Consider the following 20,307-nt stretch of genomic DNA (forward strand, 5'->3'; position numbering starts at 1 on the left):
CCCAACATTTTAAGAATCATAGCTCTGATGATTATGAAGATTATAAAGAAAAAGGTCTTAGTTTCTTTGAAGCTTAAATTGTGTGCATATTGCATTTTTATATAACTACTATAATGATGTGTATTGATTATATATAGAGGTCATTTTAAGGTGCTTTTAATTTAACTTTAATAAGTGTAATAGGCACTAAAATAAAACTCAACTAGGTACTATCATTGAAACAATTTGATTCAAACCAATAGTTTGCATGCTCTTCGGTTCTTTTTATATCTTACTGCTTTCACCAGTTCAGTGCTGTCTGAGTAGCTCTGAATTCTGGCTTTTTCCAGGCAGCTGCCCAGTTATATAGTGATGTGGACCCTTAGCAGTTTTTGCCTGGATACTAATGACTCTAAAAGGGTGTGTAACTCTTCTTTTTTAAACTCAACCTGTACCTTGTATTCCCCCTTGCAAACCAGAAACTCCATTTTTTCCTCTGGAAAGACTTCTCACTGTGCTGTGCGCTTAGGAACTGCGCAGTCACATTGCCATGCTGTGGCATTTGAGGCTCGTTGTCACCTAGGGGCTGGTTTCCCATGTTTTCATCCTTGCTAACATTGGGATCTCAGATATTTGCAGAACATTTATATTCGTGATGGTTCTTCAAAGAAGGGCTAGAATAATTGCCTTCTACCTAGAGCAAAGTAAACCTAACTGATGAAGAGTCAATACATACTTTTCGTACATTCCCAGATTTGAGCCAGAAAATATCTGCAATGTTTTCAAATAGTGTTTTTGAGGTAGCTCTTTTATCCTCTTCTCAGCTTTTGTCCATTCTGACTTTCATTGACCTCAGTAAGCTGTAAATGATCTACAATTCGCATTTCTAGCATGCATATTTCTCTTCCTGCTCACATGGTAAAGTTTTCTCTCAAATCTAATGGGCCCTCTTTTAGCTCTTAACTTATTTTCCTCTGGTTGATGAATTATTGGCCTCACAAAGATTGCCATCTGTGATAAGATTAAGGACTTGACTTAAGGTCACAAAAGTCTGCATTTTCTTTAGGAAGGGAAGTTTATGACATCCGTGTTCTATCATCTGCCCTGACTTCCTAAAGGATAAAAAGGTTGAATGAAGGCTTATGAATTGCTTTGTTTTATGGAAGTATCGCTGATCTTTTGAAAAGAAACTCTGCTTTACTGTTTTTCTACTTTTGCTTTGCCGCCATCCTCATTATTCTTCTCAGAAGTTCTGAATGAACTTTTACTAAACCTTGTTTGGTCTCAGTCAGAGGTTTAGCCTCTCTAGAGCCCAAGACAAAAAGTGCTCCATGCTGAGGGGCTCAAGTGAGTTATCTCTACAGCAGGATTCTCGACCAGGGCCAATTTTGCCTCCTGGGGACATTTGGCAATGGCAGGAGACATATTTGGTTGTCACAACTGGGGGTGGTGGTGTGCTACTGGGATCTAGTAGGTAGAGGCCAGGGATGCTGCTAAACATCTTGCATGCCCAGGACCGCCCCCACCAGACAAAGAATGATTCAGCCCCAAATGTCAGTAGTGCCGAGGCTGAGAAACCCTGCTCTACCATATTCCAAGCCCACCTGTCTCTGCCATATTCCAAGCCCACTAGCTTGGCTCCGCGCTAGTTCTCTGCAGGCTACAAAACTGCAGGTATGAATTCTTTAGCGTTGCATTCTCTTAAAGAGTCTTCTACCACCATTCTTGAATCCCTGGAATCCTATTGTTTGTTTTCATTATCTTGGACCTGCTAAAAGGTGCATCCTTTGGGAGGAGACCAGAGTCACTTTATAGGTGTTTGAGAACTTAAATTCTAGGTCAGCATCCTTAGAAGATCTTTCATAGAGCCATGAAGCTTATATTTAGAAGCAAGCAGCAGCCTGGCAGATTGGCATGATTTTTACCAACTGCTCAAAGGCATCCGTGGCTTTTAGCTGTGTCTCCCAAAAGAAAATGTCTTTGTTTTTTATTTAAGTCATTTAATAACTCTTTACAAATACTGGCGTATGACAGACCGATTAGAAGCAAAAAACTCTTAATTGGTGGTCATGATGTGGCTGTTATAGGAGTATTTGTGCCGTGTGCTTTGGTTAAATCTGTTTTAAAATGTACTTTAAGGTTCACCATTTGCAGTTGTACTTTAATTCTAAGCTCAGAGCCATGCTGGTTAGTTTCCAGTCGCATCATGTATTATAAAGTATGTTGTGGTTGTAGAGTTAGACAGTTTAGCATATTCCTAACCTGAAAATTAGTGGGCTTTGCTACGAAATGCTATCCCAGTTTTCCTTCCCAGCACCTCTTAGTTAACGTCATAGTGCCCTCACTCCTTAAACTAGTTTTTTAGAGTAAATAAGGAAAAAAGCCATTTATTTTCTTCTAGCTAAGTATTGAGAATGACTCATAAGTGTACAACTTTTTTTTAAGGCCAAGAGGATTACTTTTCAAGTATGTAGAAGGCTCTGTCCATTTCTGTTCACCTAGGTCCTGGTGGGGACTCAACTTTTAGCAAGGGCAATGGCTCATTGCGACTTATTCCTAGAGCTCAGCTGGGACTCAGAAATCTGCATAATCTCTCCTGGTCAGAACATAATTTCTGGAGAGCAGTGCTTTTATATCTAGAAGTTTGTTAGCTCCTGCATTATAGTAAGATATGAGCTCCGTGCGAGCACTAAGATCCACAGACTCATACTTTTGTGAACTGGGAATGTGGTATGATACACTGAACCAAGTCAGAAAATATTGAAATATTTCCTTGCCTCCTTCAATTCATCACTAATAAAGTGTGTAGGCAGAGAAAACTTATTTGCAGTTTTTAAAAAAAAATGGTTTCTTTAAAAGGGGCTGCAGAAACAACAGTACAAATGTCGTAAGTGTCCTGTTGCTAATCCGCAGGGCCAGAATCTCACAAGAAGGCTCTCTTAGAGACTTAAAGGGCCAACTTGCAAAATAAAAACTTGTAAGTGGTTCTGATTTCTTCCTTCTGCATCTTGACCAGCTGAGATATAGAATATAATAACTTGAGGTCTGATTCAGCTGGGTAAAAAATTCTGTCTTAGAAACCATGAGTAAATGCAAGAAAGTGAATCTGTGACAGGATGAGTCCCTTGTCTTTCTGTATACACACAATGTGGTAGAAGTAAAGTGGCTAGGAAACTATGGGCCTGCCGCCCTATTCTATTCTATTTCTTCTTTTTTAATCAAATGTACTATAAAATGTCATAGACTTTTGTGCCAAGTCAGTTACTATGTGAATATTCATTTCCCATAGTGCTTTGTTAATACATCAGTGTTAGGCCTGGTCCTGACTCCACCTTTCTCCACTCCAGGCACTGACCCACCCTTCTGTGTATTTCCTATAGGCTATTAAATATGATCACAACCTGCCTTGTACTTCCATTCATTAACTGTTTACTCCCAAGTTTGAGGGAGGTTTGTCTTTTGTTTTGCCAGAAAAAAATTTGTAATAGTCTACACGTTGGATTTCTAGGGCCAGAGAACTGTGGCAGTGAAACTGGTATCTCTTCTAAGGCCCTTCATTACCCACAAGGTTAAGCCCTCTGAACCCCATTTGATTCTTGGGTTGTATTTTGATCTTCCTTTGGAATCTTAAAAATCGGTCTCCATGTTGTATGCAGATTAGAAGTTGCCTTGTTCACTACTCTTCCAGCGCAGAGTATCAGGGAGAAAGAGGCCTTATCTGTTCCTCCATCCCCTCCGTTTTGACAGACTGCAAAGAATTCCTCAGGACTTCCTTTGGTTTGGGATTTTACTTTCCCAAAAGCCTGATCTGATTCATTTCAGGCATAGACAAGCTTGTCCTAGTGCTCTGCTTCAGGGCTAATCAGACAAAACCCAGGAATAGAAAAGGTAGATGCCTTGACTTTTGTCCCTGTTAGGGGATTAAAGTGTTTATCGCCAGAGTTGTCGAAAGCTCCAGTTACAACGCGTTCAGTTTCAAGGTAAAAAAAATGATGCTTTTACTTCTGGAGAACTTTTAAGTTCTCCACAGCAGCTTAGATTTTCCAAAATGGAAAGTAAAGCTTGTATAAAATCTGTTTTCACTAGAGATATACAATCGATTATTGTCACCTCAGTCCATTTCCCTCTCCTTGTTTCCTCCTTGGTCACTGATTGAGTCAGGCTGGAGGGGTAATGCTGTGATTGTAAGAAGTAAATCCTCACGTGAACGTGGACTGATTAACAGAAACAAACCAAACAAAATAGTTGCCCCTAATTCCTATCTCCAAGAATTGCTTTGTGCCATTTTGAATTCAGGTAGTTATTCTGTATATATTTAGAAGACTATTCTGAGCTTCTTCAATCTCTAGGAAGTTTGAAGGGGGTATCTGGGAAGACACAGGGCAGGGAGACTTTGAGAACCCTGCTTGTGCCTGAAAACAAAAATAGGGATAAGCCAGAATGATGTAACATCTAAGTTTGTGGTAGATGAAGAATCAGTTGAAATTCTTAATTGCACAGACTTTATAATCCATAATATAAAGTGTAATTCCATACTTTGTACTGTGGCAAGGGTGTGACGTGGTGTTAACCTTTTTAATTTTTGAATCCAAGCTGAATTTAAAGTGTTGAATATTTAAATTCCTCACAAGCTAATTATGAACCATTTGTAAAGTGTTTATATAACTCTTTGTATCTATCATGTATTGGTACATCTTATCAAGTTTTTTCTGGCATGTATTCCATTCTAAACTTCTGTAAAATTTCTATTGTTGCTGTAAATATTATACAAATATCTATTCCGTGGTAACCTTAATTATCAGCATGAAATGGTTAATTTTTACTGAGCACAATGTATTTTTGAATGGATCTTCCCAAATGTCTTTAATAAAATGCAGATTTTGCACTGACTGATGTGATTGCAGGCCTTCCCCATCTTGAGCACTGTGGTCCCTCGTGTTTGAACAACAAGCAGCTCCGTGGTAGTTCCTTCTTTGTAAAGAACTCGTTTGAATTCAAATGAGGGATAATGGGCCTTTGAAGTTGGAATCAGTTTAAGGGACAGAAATTATTGTAAAGCAGGGCAAATCCTGTTATTTACTGATGTTGATAATTTTTTTTTTTTTTTTTTGTATTTATAAAGCTTTTTTCCCCTTCTGGCATTTTGAAAACTTTGGTTTCTTTTACACTTGAGTGTTGCCTCATTTGCACGTTGCCAGACGCTCACTTGGTGGTTTGGGGAAGATGGGAAGAGATGTCAACCTCCTGCTTAGTGCCATGGAGGAAGCAAAGATGAACAGCTTAATAAGGATGTCTTCATGTTTTAGAGCAAGGGGTTGGCAAACTCTTTCTGTAAAGGGCCAGATAGTAAATATTTGAGGCTCCATGAGCCATTGGATCTCTGACTACTCAACCCTACTCACCATGCGACTCTGCCATTGTAGTGCAAAAGCAATATAGATGATATGTAAATGAATGGGTGTGACTGCGTTCCAGTAAAACTTTATTTACAAACACAGGCAGGGAACCAGATTTGCCAGCCTGTTTCAGGCCCTCACTTTTGTCTTTAAGGATAAGAAGACCAACTAAGTAAATGGGGTGGCAGGGGAGAGCTTAAATTTTGTGATAACATGTATAAATATTCTCCAACTTTATCTTTCTAAACAAAGGATAGGAGCTAAAACCCTGTGTCACCAAAATCTCCACTCCAAGTTTCTCAAGTGTCATGGAAACTTGTGGCCTGTGATTTCAACTATACTGTTTATCAAGACTGAATCAAAGTAACTGGGGCGGGCTTCCCTGGTGGCGCAGCGGTTAAGAACCCACCTGCCGATGCAGGGGATACGGGTTCGAGACCTGGTCCGGGAAGATCGCACATGCCACGGAGCAACTAAGCCCACGAGCCACAACTACTGAGCCTGCACTCTAGAGCCCGCAAGCCACAACTGCTGAGCCCGTGTGCCACAACTACTGAAGCCTGCGCACCTCTTAGAGCCAGTGCTCTGCAACAAGAGAAGCCACTGCAGTGAGAAGCCTGCGCACCACAACGAAGAGTAGCCCCCGCTCGCTGCAACTAGAGAAAGCCCACGCGTAGCAACGACGACCCAACGCAGCCAAAAATAAAATTAAATAAATAAATTTTAAAAAAAAACCGCACTGGCCGCCTCCCCCTCCTCCTCGCCTCCAGCTGTGGGCTGAGCCCAACACTGTGTGTTGAGCACGCCAACCAGCACACACAGCTGTTTAAAAAAAAAAAAAAAAGTAACTGGGGCTTGTCATTTTTTTATGTTCATAGCACTTACTATGGCTGGGCACATTGCCAAGTATTTTACTTTTATTATTAGATTTATTTTTTGGAAGACAACAAAGTGGGTAGTATCCCCATTTTGTAGATGAGGAAACTGAGGTTTATGGACTTTATGTTAACCTGCCCAAGGTCACCCAGCTAGGATTTGAAACCAAGTATGTTCACTGGAAAGGCCATACCCTTTAACACTACTATACAGTGCGATCACTATGTCTCCATGTATAGAAACTGACATGGGTTCATGACATGGGGTGATTCATGTACCACCCTTCTTCCCATCTCCCATCAAGTGGTAATTGAACTGAATTGAGAATAGAACATTTCATTGAAACAAGTCACTAGAGGTCCAGAGACTAGTGAAATGGCTGAAAGCACAGGATCTGGGGTCGGATTACCGGAGTGCAATCCTAGCTCCATCACCTACATCTTGTGTGGCTTTATGCAAGTTACTTAACTTTTCTATGCCTCGGTTTCCTTATCTTTAAATGGTAATAATAATAGTGCCTACTTCATAGGGTTGTTGTGAGGATTTAATGAGATGATAACCTGCAAAGCACTTGATAGATTCTCAATAAATACTAGCTGCTACAATATTTTTGCTATTATTTGTGCCCCAGTTGACAGCCCTATGAAGTTAAAAAGGAATGTCACTGAATCTTGACTACCACTTAATACAGAGCTCATTAAGCACTTTAGGTGCGTTTATCTTATTTGATCTTCGCATCAGCCCTGTAAAGTTCTCATGATTAAGAACCACCCAGCTTAGAGCTACTCTTGGGATCACAGGGGAAGCAATAGCCCTTACAGGTGTGCATTTGTCAGCAAGCCTCAGCAACCATGCTCCAGGCAGACAAAAAGATGGGCTTCTGTCGGTGTCTGTTCAAAGGCTCAATTCAGGGGTGCAATCTTCTGGGCTCTGAGACTGGAATCATAGCACCTTTATTCTGAAATACCTTTTACCTCGTCTAAGTAACCTCCTCCCACACTGAATACCAAAATCAGCTCAGACTTTTTCTTAACCTTGCCAACACTTAATGCTACTTCTTTGTTCATAGGATTTCATCTAGTTGTTTAAAAATCTCCTGCAGTATGTTACGTATATTTTAACCACAATTAAAAAAAAATGTCCTGCAAGTATAGGCCACACTCTAGAATTTCTGAAAATATTCTTCAACCAAAAGTTTCCCCCACAAAAGAAATAGTACTGCAAACATAGTTCATGTGTTTAATGGCAAGATTCTGTTGGGCTTCAGATGTCCCTCAATAAAAGTGTTATTTTTTATACATTCTGTCATGAATTAAATGAAGTAAAAAATTCATATGCTGTCATAAAGAAATTACCTACAGATAAATGTTTTATGAATCTCACTGTTTATTAAATTCTGAAGTACTGAGCAATTTCCAATAGGAAATCTCAGCTGACTTCTTTGCAGAAATTGACAAGTTGATCCTAAAATTCTCACGGAAATTCAAGGGACTCAGAATAGCCAAAATGATCTTGAAGAAGAACAAAGTTGGAAGACTCATGCATTACAATCTGACAACTTCCTACAAAGCTACAGTAATCAAAACAGTGTGGTACTAGCATAATGATAGACATATAGATCAATGGAATAGAACTGAGTGTCCAGGGAATTCCCTGGCGGTCCAGTGGTTAGGACTCCATGCTTTCACCGCTGAGGGCGCAGGTTCAATCCCTGGTCGGGGAACTAAGATCCCACAAGCTGCGTGGCATGGCCAAAAAAAAAAAGAATTGAGTGTCCAGAAATATAAACCCTTACCTTTCTGGTCAACTGATTTTCCATAATGGTCCAAGGTCATTCAATGGGGAAGGAATAGTCTTTTTGACAAACGTGCTGGGACATTTGGATATCCACATGCAAAGAATGAAGTTAGACCCCTACCTCATATCATATACAAAAATTAACTCAAAATCAATCGAAGATCTAAATGTAAGAGGTAAAACTGTGAAACTCTAGGGAAAAAAAATAGGAATAAATCTTCATGATCTGGATTTGGCAATGGTTTCTCAGATATGACACCAATAGCACAAACAACAAAAGAGAAAAAATAAGTTGGACTTAAAATTTTAAAATATGTGTTTCAAGGGACTCCTTCAAGAGAGTGAAAAGACAACCTATGAAATAGGAGAAAATATTTGCAAATCATATATCTGATAAGGTAATTGTATCTAGAATATATAAAGAACTCTTACAACTCAATATTTTAAAAACAGCCTAATTTCAAAAATGGGCAAAGGGTCTGAATAGACATTTCTTCAAAGAAGGTGTACAAACACAGCAGACACATGAAAAGATGCTTAACATCTTTACTCATTAGAGAAATGCAAATCAAAACCACAATGAGAGATACTACTTCATACACACCAGGATGGCTATAATCAAAAAGATAATAACAAGTGTGCAGAAATTGGAACCCTCATACATCACTGGTGGGAATGTAAAATGGTGCAGCCACCTTGAAAAACTGAAAGTTCCTCAAAAGGTTAAATTGAGTTACCATATGACCCAGCAATTCCACTCCTGGGTATATACCCAAGATAAATGAAAACGTCCACACAAAAACTTGTACACAGTTGTTCATAGCAGCATTATTCATAATAGCCGTAAAGTGGAAACAACCCAAATGTCCATCAACAGATGAATGGGTAAATAGAATGTGGTTTATCCATACAATGGAATGATATTCAGCCATAAAAAGGAATGAAGTACTGATACATGTTACAGCATGAATGAACCTTGGAAACACTATACTAAGTGAAAGAAGCCAGACAGGAAAAAACCACATATTGAATGATTTCATTTATATGAAATGTCCAGAATAGGCAAAGTCTACAGACAGAAACGAGATTAATGGTTGCCCGGGGCTGGGGTGGGCAAGTGGGTTGGAGAGGTGATGGCTAGTGGGTACAGGGTTTCTTTTGGGGGTGATGAAAATTTTCTAAAATTGATTCTGATAATGGTTGCTCAACTCTGAATATACTAAAGTCATTGAATTATACACTGTAAATGGGTGAAATTTGTATGGTATGGGAATTTTATCTCAATACTGTTCCAAAACAAAAATTTCCAATATAAACAATTATTTGGAGAACCTTTATCCCTGCCTCATCCTGTTTACTTCTTTTTTTCCCTTAACTATACTCCCCTCCTGTGTCTGGTGTGCCAGTTGTAGAGTCCTGAACTCTTAGGCTATCGCCATTTTCTCTGACAATCCGTGTCACGATAAAAGTTCGTTCAGCTTTCCTAGTAAGGATCTCTAGGCATTCTGTTCAAAGTGGATTTGTCCATGTGTCCTAAGGCCAGAGAAGGATTTTTTTTTCCCTACCCTGAATTGATACCTTTATATGTGAGAGAAGATTGAGCAGAGAAAAGCGTTTTTCCAGGTTTAAGTATACAGCATGGGGATTGGAAAGATGCTAGGTTAAATAAGCTGTTATAAGCCCAAAAACACCAGGGAAGAGATTTGGGGATTTTAGGAGGCTGGCTGTTCACAGAGAAGGTGAATACGATGTCCAGGATCGTGTTGGTGTGAGTCCATTCCCTCGGCTTGGCGTTTGAAAACAGAAAGTAACTCAGAGAAATGAGCTGCTAGCAGAGGCCGCACTGCCTCAGGACCAGGACAGTCTTGGATTCCCCAGTCTCGCTGGAGGGCCTTCATCCTCTGATTCCAGCCCTTCTCGGCTCCTGCTTTCAAATCCTCTCCTGCCCACCCGCCCTGTCATCAGCCTCTTCCACGGAAAGGCCTGAAAACTCAGGCTGAGCTATAAACGACAAAGGCGGACTGTCCTTCCCCCGAGCTCCCTGCTTACGGAGCTCCTCCAGGAGGGGAAGGCCAGGCTGAGCCCAGATGTTACGAGGCAAGGGGGCAGAGGTTGGAAGGTTGGGCTCACCAGCGGCCTAGCCGCATCACGCTTCTCAGATTGTAGGGCCTGACCACTTCCTGCAGACTGTACTCAGCTGATGGGCCTCCTCTGTGTAGCCAGTGATAGCTCCTGGCCAACTGTTTTCCAAGTGTTAAGCTTGTTGAAAAATGGTAGCCCTAGATAAAAGGAAATTCTGGTGTGTTCTGGTCATTTGGGGTTCCTAAATACAGGGAAACTTTGCTCCTTACATATGCAGCCTGTCCCGTGTATTCACCTAAATGGTGACCACAGACTGAGATCATTTGCCTGAGGGGACTGCAGAATGGAGCTATACGTGATGAGAGCTCTGGACCTCCCCCCATCCCTGTGTTCAGGGTTAGGTGTGAGGGGTGAAAGCTCAAAGCAGGGGAGGCCCTCCTACCTCTGGGGTGTTTGGTCATGCACGGCTCTCACGAGACTGGGACATGGGCTCCCATCCACCAGACTCATCTGCGCCACCCAGTCACCCCAAAACTCTGCAAACGCAGTGCTCTAAAGTCCTAAAAGGCCATGATTTAATGAAAACTTAGGAGAAACCACAAGCTTGCTCCCTCTTTGCGTTCAAAGGGAGGCTTTATGAAACTCTATGTTCCTGTTTTGAACGTGGTAAAGCAAAAGAATTTTCAAGTTATCAGGGCTGCTTTGCATTCCCCTGGGACTGCACCTTTCACGGTGTCACTGAGACCAAAACCAAAAACAAACCAAAAAAACCCGAGAGCAGCAAATTACTCCTGCTACTTAGGCTTTTGCTTGAAAATTGCTTTTAGGGACATTTTCTTTGTTCTTATTTTCTTCGGCCCTGAGTGGGGAATAAGTTAATTTTCTTTTCCTTTCACTGAAATTGGAAACTATATCTTACAAAAAAGAAAGAAGTATTCTCTGTCCAGGTCCTCATTGAAAGGAGCCTGTAAAATCCAGCCCTTTTGGTCACAGTGGTAAGTCAGCGTTCCCCCATGGGCCGCGCTGCACCCTCCACCCCCTGGCAGGTGCTGAGCTGAGGCGGGCATCAGGTACACTTGCTGACGCACTCCAGCAATTCCATCCGGATGGCAATGCGGACGTGCCAGCCCAGCGGGATGAGCCGGATGAAGCGGGAGATGATGGGGGGCCGCAGCAGGTTCTGGACTGTGGAGGTTCGGTCCGAGTTTCCATAGAAAACCTAAAGAGAGGGAGGAAATCCTATCACCATCACAGAAGGGGAGAGAAAAGGAAGACAGATTCCTGTCTGGAGTTGGCCCCAACTTTTAACTATGGAAAATCTCAGTGCTGAAAGGGCAGAGAATTTGCTGATGTCCCCCAAAATCTGACCTTGAATGATTGTCAGCACCTACATGCTCCAGGCATCAACTTAAATGAATTAAAATTAGGTAACAATTCTTCCTCAGTAACACTAGCTGCTGTTCAAGTGCTCAATACTGTATGTGATTAGTGGCTGCCATATTGGATACTGCAGATAATATTTCCTTCATTGCAGAAAGTTCTATTAGACGGCGCTGATAGAAAATGCTGCTTGGTTATCACCAATTTTGTGATTTAATCCTTTGCATTTTGACAAGAATTTTGAAAAGGAGCACATCACACTTAAGAGAGGAATGTTCCCATGTTCCGAAGGTAGCCAAAGTGGGGCTCAAGTGAAAACTTGTGAGCTGGCTCTAAAGTTGTGAGCCAAAGCTTAACTGTGTGTATCTACATTGATACAAACGGCAAGTACTTTTTAGACTTGGAAAAAAATGTTTTTAAAAAAGAAAAAGACATAAAAACTAGAGAGAAGATTCTCGAAGTGGGAGAGCAGTGCCCAAAATAGAAAAAGGGGTTGCTTCCTGTTTTTCGGGATGTAACATAGCAATTACGCAGTGGCTGTAACATAAGGTACAGTGGATATTTGGCTATATCTTCAAAGAAACTTCTGTGCACTTTTTCCAGAGTCCTAGTGCTCTGCCCAGTGACACTGGAACATTTCATTTCCTTCTGGGATTATCTCCTGAAAAAAATCTGGCTGCCACATTGACCTCATCCATACACAAATCAAGAAGGACCTCAGCTGCCATGATCTTGCCTTTATTTCTTCCCAAGAGCAACACCCCACATCCCCTTCTCTAAGCTGTTTGCCCTTGAACCTCTTTAAGTCAGGAGCCCAGTGAAGAAGGAGGATGGAACAGGCTCCAGATCTCACAACTGCTGGAGTGGAGCGCTTCTTTGCAAAGAACTGTCAAGGCCTTCAGAAACACAGATAGAGCTTGAAAAAGAATTTTCATATCTTTTTGAAAAGCCAACTAATAAGAACAAAAATGAAATAAAATATCCAAGTATCAAGATGGTTTTTCCTATTGTGTTCAAACTCCTTGAAATTTCAACCCATGAATGTCTTGCTGTACAAATTGTCATCAAGAGAGTACAGAGCCTTCTGATGTTCAGCTGCACATGTCTACTTAACCTGATGAAATGTCCAAATTAGCTGGGGGAAGTCCTCTCAGACAAAAGGGCAGTTAACATTTCCAAACAGCTGGTGAGTTTTTAATTCACTGCAGATAACATTTTATATATATATATGTAAAATATTGATTATATATTTATATGTGTATATATGTGTATGCATGTATGAATACACATATGTGTGTATATATGTGTATATATTTATATAAAATATATAAAATCAAAAGCCTACTGTGTTCAGTCTGTGATGAGCAAGACTTGGGTGGGTCTCAGCCCTCAGAGATTAGTAGGATATAAAGTTGCTCAAAGGTTTAAGTGACTGTTTCTTCTCAGCTGGACTTGTTTTAACCATTTACACAGTTTAGTGGCTAATTTGTTGAGATTGTCGGTCTCAGTAGTAAGGAGAGGCCATATCTACATAAAAGGACGAGAACCTAGCCACATCAGTAGTAGATCAAGCCAGACCCATGCAGCAAAGTGTTCAAGGTCCAGTGACTTTCGCAGAATCCAAATGGCCAGTCTTGATTATTCAAGCAACTCTATGCTGATGTGAGAATTCAAAGACTTCTTTTGCACATACGATGGCACTCATTCACAAACTGTGCCTAGACATGAGGGATACAAGAAAAGACCCTTGCCTCGTCGTCATAGAGCAGATAGTGTTGTGGGGGGGAAGCACGGATGATTCACCATACCGTGGGGTCAGTGTTCTGACAGAGGGTGACGACAGGAACACAGGGACGGGTGGGAGGGGTGTCCCAGAGGGGCTGTGTTGAAGTTGGTTTGGGGTAAGCCCGACATACCCGGTTGTTTCCGGTCTGGTCCTTATAGTAAATCCAGTTCAAGCTCTCATCGGTCCTGTACTGCACACTGTACTTGGTCATCCACTCGTCGATGTCACAGCGCCCCTGGGTGAGGATCCCCGAAATCACCTTGACCTCCTTCAGATCTATCTGCAACCACTGGCTGCTGTCCTGGAACTTGGAGAGCCAGGCGCACCTGCCGCGGACACAGCGAGTCACCAGGAGCCTTTCCCCGTGAGCGCCTCCAAAGAGCTGGGAGGTGCTGTCTTTTGAGGGGATGCCAGCACCTGAAGAGACCCCACAAAGCTGGGGCAGTCTGAGCTGCAATCTGTTAAGCACCCAGAGGCTTGTCTCTGAGAAGTGTCCGGCCTCTGGGATACTTGTATAGTTTCTCTCTCCCTGCACCTCCACCGCCCAAGGAAGAATTGCCAGATTCAAATAATTTGTCAAAGAAATGCCTTCAACTGTAGCTGAAATCACCTTTGGGGTGTGGTTGAGCATGTTTTTCTTCAAAACATGCGAATCCCTGGTAATCGCACCTTCCAGCCCCCTTCCCTTTTCATTAGTCTCTTCTGATGTTCTTTTTCCGTAAGTCTTTTTTTTTTTTTTTTTTCTTTAATTTCACTCTCTTCATACCTATCTGCGTCTCCTTCAGGTGCTGTCATCCACGCCATGGTAGGCAGCATGTGCAGAACATGGAACCAAGTGGCTCTGGAAGGGCTTTTCACAATTGTAAAGCAAAGCAACCACTGAAGGAACTGATTTATTTTTTGGTTATATCCGCATAAGTTGTGGAAACCTATAGTTTCCCTTTGTGGTGTGTGCGTGTGTGTGTGTGCCTGTGCGCATTAATAAGCTTCTCGGGGACTCGGCCCTTGGCTGCCTTCTCTACTAATTCTGGACTTGCTCCTTGGGTGGCTCCTGACTTTTAGGTCCATCTCAGACTTTTTCTAAATTCTAAACCCTGAGAATCAATTGCTAGTTAGACAACTTCTACTGGATGCCATATTCATCTCAAATAAAACATGTCCAAAAAGAGCTCCTAATTATCCTCACCCCAACCCCTCATTCCAGTGTTCATCTCTCTGAATTCTACCCCCTTCCTCTCTGTCACCTCAAACATCTAATCCATCTCTTGGCTCCATCTCCAAATTTCTCAAAGTCATTTACTTCTCTCCATTTCACTGCCACCACTCTAGCCCACGTCACCCTCAGTTCTTGCCTGGACGGCTGCCATAGCTTACTTAACTGGTCTCCTTGGATTCCTCTCCCCACCTCACCCCCCACCCGTACCCCACACTAAACAGCTCTTCCCACAAGATCCAGAAGATTTTACTTAAAACATAAATCCGATTGTGATACTTCCCAACTTTAAATCTTCCTCTGATAGAGTCTGCTCATTGTCTCCCAATATCCTCTTCCCATTTCCTTTAGTAATAGGACCCCTGAGTTTTCTCTGGGCAAGTGGCCACCCAGCTAAGATCACATTTCCCAGTCTCCTCTGTAGCTGGGTGGGACAGTCGGACCAAATTCTGATCAATGGGATGTAGGCAGAAGTGGCCAGCAGGATTATGTATGTATCCTTAAAGGAAAAATATATGCACTCTGCTCTTCTTTTCTCCCTCCTGACTAGAATGTGGATGTGATAGTGGAAGCTAGAACAGCCATCTTGGACCCCAAGGTGGAAACTTCATGTTAGGGTGAGAGAACAAGGTAGAAAGAGTCTGGGCCCCTGATACCATCCAGCTGCCATAACAACCCTAGACTGCCTAATCACCTCCAAGTTAAGTCTCTGTATTTTGGGGCTGTTTGTTACAGCAGCACAAACCTGTATTCTAACTAATGCACATTCAGGGTTCTCCCATTATCCCTAAAATAAGGACCACAGTCCTTAATATGACTTATAAGGCCTTGCACCATCTGATTTCTTTCTACGTCTCCAGCCTCATCTCACCTGTGCGCTAACCTCGCTGGCTTTCTTTACAGTCCCCATCCATGCACTTGAGGGATCTTCCCAACTCAGGGCCTTTGCACCTGCTGTACCCTGTGCCTCTCTCCCCCTTCCCCCCACCTGGCCAACTGCAACTCTCAGGTCAAAGATCTTTTCCTTAGAAAGCCTTCCCTGGTGCTTCAAGTGGACCAGGTCTTTCTTCTTCTCCTCTGCAGCACTCATCACACTTGGCAGATGGCCAGTTGTGTGACAATGTGCTTAGAGTCCCTCCTCTAAACTGCGTGCTTCTCGAAGGCGAGGAGCTCATTCACCTTGTTCACTGCTGTATCCACTGTCCTTGGCAGGTGGAAGGCACTCAGTCAGTATTTGCTGAATAAATAAATGCATTCTGTGTTGTTCATTTATTACAGAGACCCACTTTTTCAAATCACATGAAAAAAAAAATCGCCTGAGCCTCCTGCTCTGCTTACCCAAAGCCTTGACTATTGAGTCGGGCCTTGTTGGCGGTCCAGGAGGAATACCAGCCCACGTACTGCTCCAGGTTGGAGCAGGTGATCTGGTCTGGTGTAACCTCTCCTGACTCGAAACCCAGGGGCTTATGATATGGGCATTCTGGGAAAGGAAAAACAATGCACATTAAAACACTCATATCGCATGGCAAGACTCAACAAACACGACATGATCGAAATGACAAATCCAACCCTCTCGTTCGCGCTTTGTAAGGTGGAGGATGTTTTCCTTGTCAGCGCCGTTCGCAATGGGTAGGACTGGGTCTTCATCCTCTTCACTGCTCTTGCGAGAAGAGAGTGAAGATGAAGTAAAGGGATTGCCATAGAGACTCACAACATTCATAAAAGCAGAGGGAAGTAGTTCCATGGCAACCTCGTGGAGGGGGGGGGAGAATTTTGAGAAATACTTCACATCCTCCACAAACTCAGAGACCTAAAAACCAAGAGGTTCACAGGAAAATATCATACTTAAATGTCATACTCTTTATTTTCCTCATTAACACGGGTTAGCCATCCCACATGATGACATGAAGGTCCCTAACTGTCCTCAGGCAGCATATGATGCCAATTATAGGAACAAAACAATGGTGAGAGGCAAGAAGGGCAGTTATATATTGAGACTGACTTCCTACTTGTAAATTGCAGTTTTTCACTAGTCTAATGAAAAAAAGGAGGGGGGGAATGACATGCGTCTAAGTGACTGTTGAATAAGGAACAGTTGAAAGGAACTGCTTTTTCCAAATAAGAGTAGCCGAAGCTGGTTCTTGTTTATTAATTGCTGCTTCTCACAGATTTCCTCTCACTAATATAGCATTCAGTTACCTGGTCAGAGACTGCCAATTGCCAACCCAGTATCCATTCTCCCCTGCTTTTAGACTAAAGAACCCTAATTTTGTTGGGTGCAGCAACGTAGCCAGCTAAAAAAACAAAACAATCTTTCCCAGCCACCTTTGCAGTTAGAAGTGACCGCGTGACACAGTTTCTAACCCATGAGATAGAAGAGGATGTCTGCTGGGGATTTCCGATCAGATTTTGCTTGCCCCCTCTTTCTTCCTCTTGCCTAGAAGGAAGACCTGATGGTTGGTGCAACAGTAGCCATCCTGCACCCTGGGGGTAAGGCCAAGAGAACTGAAGAGACCTCAGCCCTGACATCTTTAAGCTGCTCCTTACCCCTGGTCTTTTTACCGTGTGAGTCAAAGCAAAACTCCTATTTCAATAAGCCACTATTTAGGGGGTCTCTTATTTATAACCAAACCCAGATTCTAGCTGAATTTCTTTAGAAGACAAATGATAAACTTAGGCAAATACATTCTCCTAGTTTCCCAGTTGTGAATGATAAACTTCAAGTAAGGCAGATCAAAATACTTTCTTTCCATGTATAAATTTGAGTTCAGATTGAAAAGCCAAGTGTATTTACTGGGGCATCATCACCTTCAGCAAAGTGAGTGCTGAGGTCTTTCTGGCAGATAATTTTCAAAAGTCAGTAAAACTGAATGAGGCATGTAAAAACTTGAATGCCATCCTGAGGCTCCAGAATGCCTGCGGGGATAGTCATGCCCTGTCCCCAGAGGCTGAAGACAGAAGGACAGCTTCAGGCCTCTGGCCAGGGCGACTTAACTGCCTTTCTGCCCAGTGAACCAAAGAAATAGGGCCAACTCCCACCAGTAACTGCAGCTCAGCGGGGCTGGGGGTGAGGGGACAGCATTTGTAGTTTATCAAGTACCCGAAGCTTTGGGGGGGCCTATTAAAATAATGTCAAGGGAGAGAGAATAGGAGCGCTTTCTGAGCCACTCCATCACGCCTTGTATGGCCAAATCATCAGGGGGGCTTGTTAAGAATGCAGTTTCCAGGATTCCACCCCCAGAGTGGCCACATTTTTAACAAGCACACTTTGAAAACCTTGGTCTGCCAGGGAAGGCGTTGGCTGGAGGATTCAGGGGGCCTGGTGCCTGTGGCCTTGGGGGCTCCTCCACCTCCTCAACTCCCCTCTGACCTGGAAGACAAGCTCAGCCATGCCACTGGAAGGAGGGACAAGGCCCCGGCGTCAGAAAGCTGGGTTTCAGTTGGGCCCTCGGTCGCCACTTAAATTCTAACTGTGGATATCTCTAAAGACCCTCCATCCTGAACCTCCCTTTTCTTGCTCCAGGGCCACCAGCTCAGAGGCAAGAGGCAGAGGGGAAAGAAAAGCCATGGCCACCTCTCCCGATTGCTTTATTCTTGGCATTTTGCTCTTTCTCTATTTTCCCCTCACATCTCTTTTACCATCTCTTCCCAGTTAGCCCATCTAACAGTTAAGAGTTACACTGAAGGGACCTGGCCAGTGGCAATGGTCTTGGAGGCCTGTGAGGGCTTGTCCAGACGTGGATCCTGCCCACACTTTCCAGGGGAGGCGATGAGCTCACCATCCCCATGGTTTCAGCCAGTGTCTGAGAGCCAGTGCCCAACCCCCAGGCCCCAAGCTCCATCCCACTGCCGCCTGGATATTCTCTAAGTGAACAGTTCCATCTGGGTGACCCAAAGATGCTTCACACTCGTATGTCCAAAACTAAGCCCTTCAGCGTCCAAGCCCCAAGCCTGCCCCTGTCCAGTGCTCCTGTCTCAGGCATTGGCACCTCCAGCTACACAGCTGCTAACCCAGAAGACGCAGTGTTTTGGCCCAAGGCACAGAGCAGAGACTCTGTGATGGGTCTCAGCCTGGGCATCACCTGGAAAGTTATAGAAGTGCTGGTGTTCGGGCCACACCCCCAGAGATTCTGATGTCATTGGTCTGGGGCATGACCTGGGCATGGGGTAAATCTTCAGGTGATGGTAATGGGCAGCCAAGGTCAAGAACACCTGCTTAGAGCCAATTCGACCTAGGATTGGATCCCACTCTCCCTCCGGTGAGCTTAGGCAAGCTGCTCAACCTCGCTGGGTCTCAATTTCCTCATCTGTGAAATGGGCACAACAGTAGTCCCTGCCTCCATAAAGTTGATTTGGGATTACATGAAGCAGTGTTTGTAGAGTGTAGAGCCTGTAGTGCCTGACCAAAAATAAGCAGCTATTACTGGTGTAATAGGGTGAATTTATGAGAGTATATTAATGTCTTGAGTTGTGTATGTTCGTTTTTTATGGTGAAGACTCACCAGGGGAAGAAAATCTAACACCCCTCTACCCCAGTCTGTCTTGCCCCCATCATCCTCTCTACATCACCCTGAGAAGGTCAGCTTCCTATTTCTAAACATTTGGAGTCTCCTTGTATCAGGAGGGAATAAGCTGTTTGCACACGCATGCATGTGATTTGAGAGAGGAGAAGCCTGTTGACAGCCTAGCATCTCTCAGGCTTATGGATTTGGAAGGCCTAGGCCTCAACAGGAATTAGCTGACTGTCCCAGAGGAGGTGGCCAGAGGCTTTGGGCTTTGACCCTTGCTGGGGGGTGGGGGGCTCGTGGTAGGGGCCTGATCTCAGTGGGGAAATGGTTCCTCTGAGGGGGCTGGACCAGGGATGGGGAGGCGGGAGCCCTGAACTCTTGACACCCTCAGAGACTTGGGAAGGTCCCAGGACTGAGCTTGGTTCAGAGGGAGAAGGGCCACCAACAAGGTGTCTGCCTTCCTCTGGGGGCTGCCGGCCGGGCAGGGAGCTGCCCTCAGCCTGAGCCTGCCTTTGCAGGCCCCTGGGGTGCAGGGGGGTGGTGGGTGGGGAGGTGTAGTCCAAAGGGGATGGACAGGATCTTCAACAATCCTCCTGTCTTTAGACTCCTGACAGCCCATGATAAAGGGGGACTCAAACCGGAGTTATCTGAAAATTGGAAAAATAGGAAATGTAACATTTCTCCTGCTATTTGTGCCCTGGAGTGAAGGGCACTCCAGTTACATGATTACTATTTTCCCTGTCTCCTCCTTTCCCCTTCACCTGGACACCTCTCCTCATCCTTTGGATCTCTGCCCACTTCCCCAGCTCCCCCGGTCTGTCTAGCTCACCATGCTTTCCTGAGCCGAGCAGAATGCCTGCGTGTGCTAGGCACTCAATAGATATTGACTGGATGGATGAATGGAGGGATAAACAAACTTCATCACTCCATCTCAGGTGGCCACTGGGGATAAGCAAAGAAAATGGCAGGAACAGGAAGCAGGGAGGTCAGGGAGGAAGTGGGAGTTGACTGGCCCAGAGAACTCCCACTGGCCTAATCAAAAAGAAACTGTCAATTGAGTCTAAACTAGTATCAAGCAACATAAATAATGTTGCTGGAGGAATTAAAGGGATCCTCTTTACACACACAGAATATGTCCTTCCCAAGTTTTCTGCTCAGTGGAGGTTACTGTAAGCTATTAAGCCTGTTTCTACACTCATTTTACTCTTAAGGAAACACCTGCCTCTTCTGTGGCACAAGTGTCTCTTCTGAGCGATGATTTGATAATGAGATCGATAAAGTCATAGTCAT

At 43.6% G+C, this 20,307-nt stretch overlaps 1 protein-coding gene across 1 annotated transcript in view; it reads right to left on the minus strand.

Annotated features, from left to right (window-relative positions):
- Positions 1–5,967: 5,967 nt before the first annotated feature.
- RS1 (retinoschisin 1) overlaps positions 5,968–20,307 on the minus strand; it is a 28,443-nt gene continuing 14,103 nt past the window's right edge. The window contains exons 4-6 of the mRNA XM_082447339.1: positions 15,848–15,989; positions 13,427–13,622; positions 5,968–11,349 (exon numbers count right to left, since the gene is read on the minus strand). Coding sequence (XP_082303465.1) covers positions 11,197–11,349; positions 13,427–13,622; positions 15,848–15,989 — 491 coding nt within the window. The 3' untranslated portion in view covers positions 5,968–11,196. The remainder of the gene's footprint in view (positions 11,350–13,426; positions 13,623–15,847; positions 15,990–20,307) is intronic.

This window comes from Balaenoptera physalus (assembly GCF_965194825.1).
Source record: "Balaenoptera physalus genome assembly, chromosome: X".
NCBI lineage: Eukaryota > Metazoa > Chordata > Mammalia > Artiodactyla > Balaenopteridae > Balaenoptera > Balaenoptera physalus.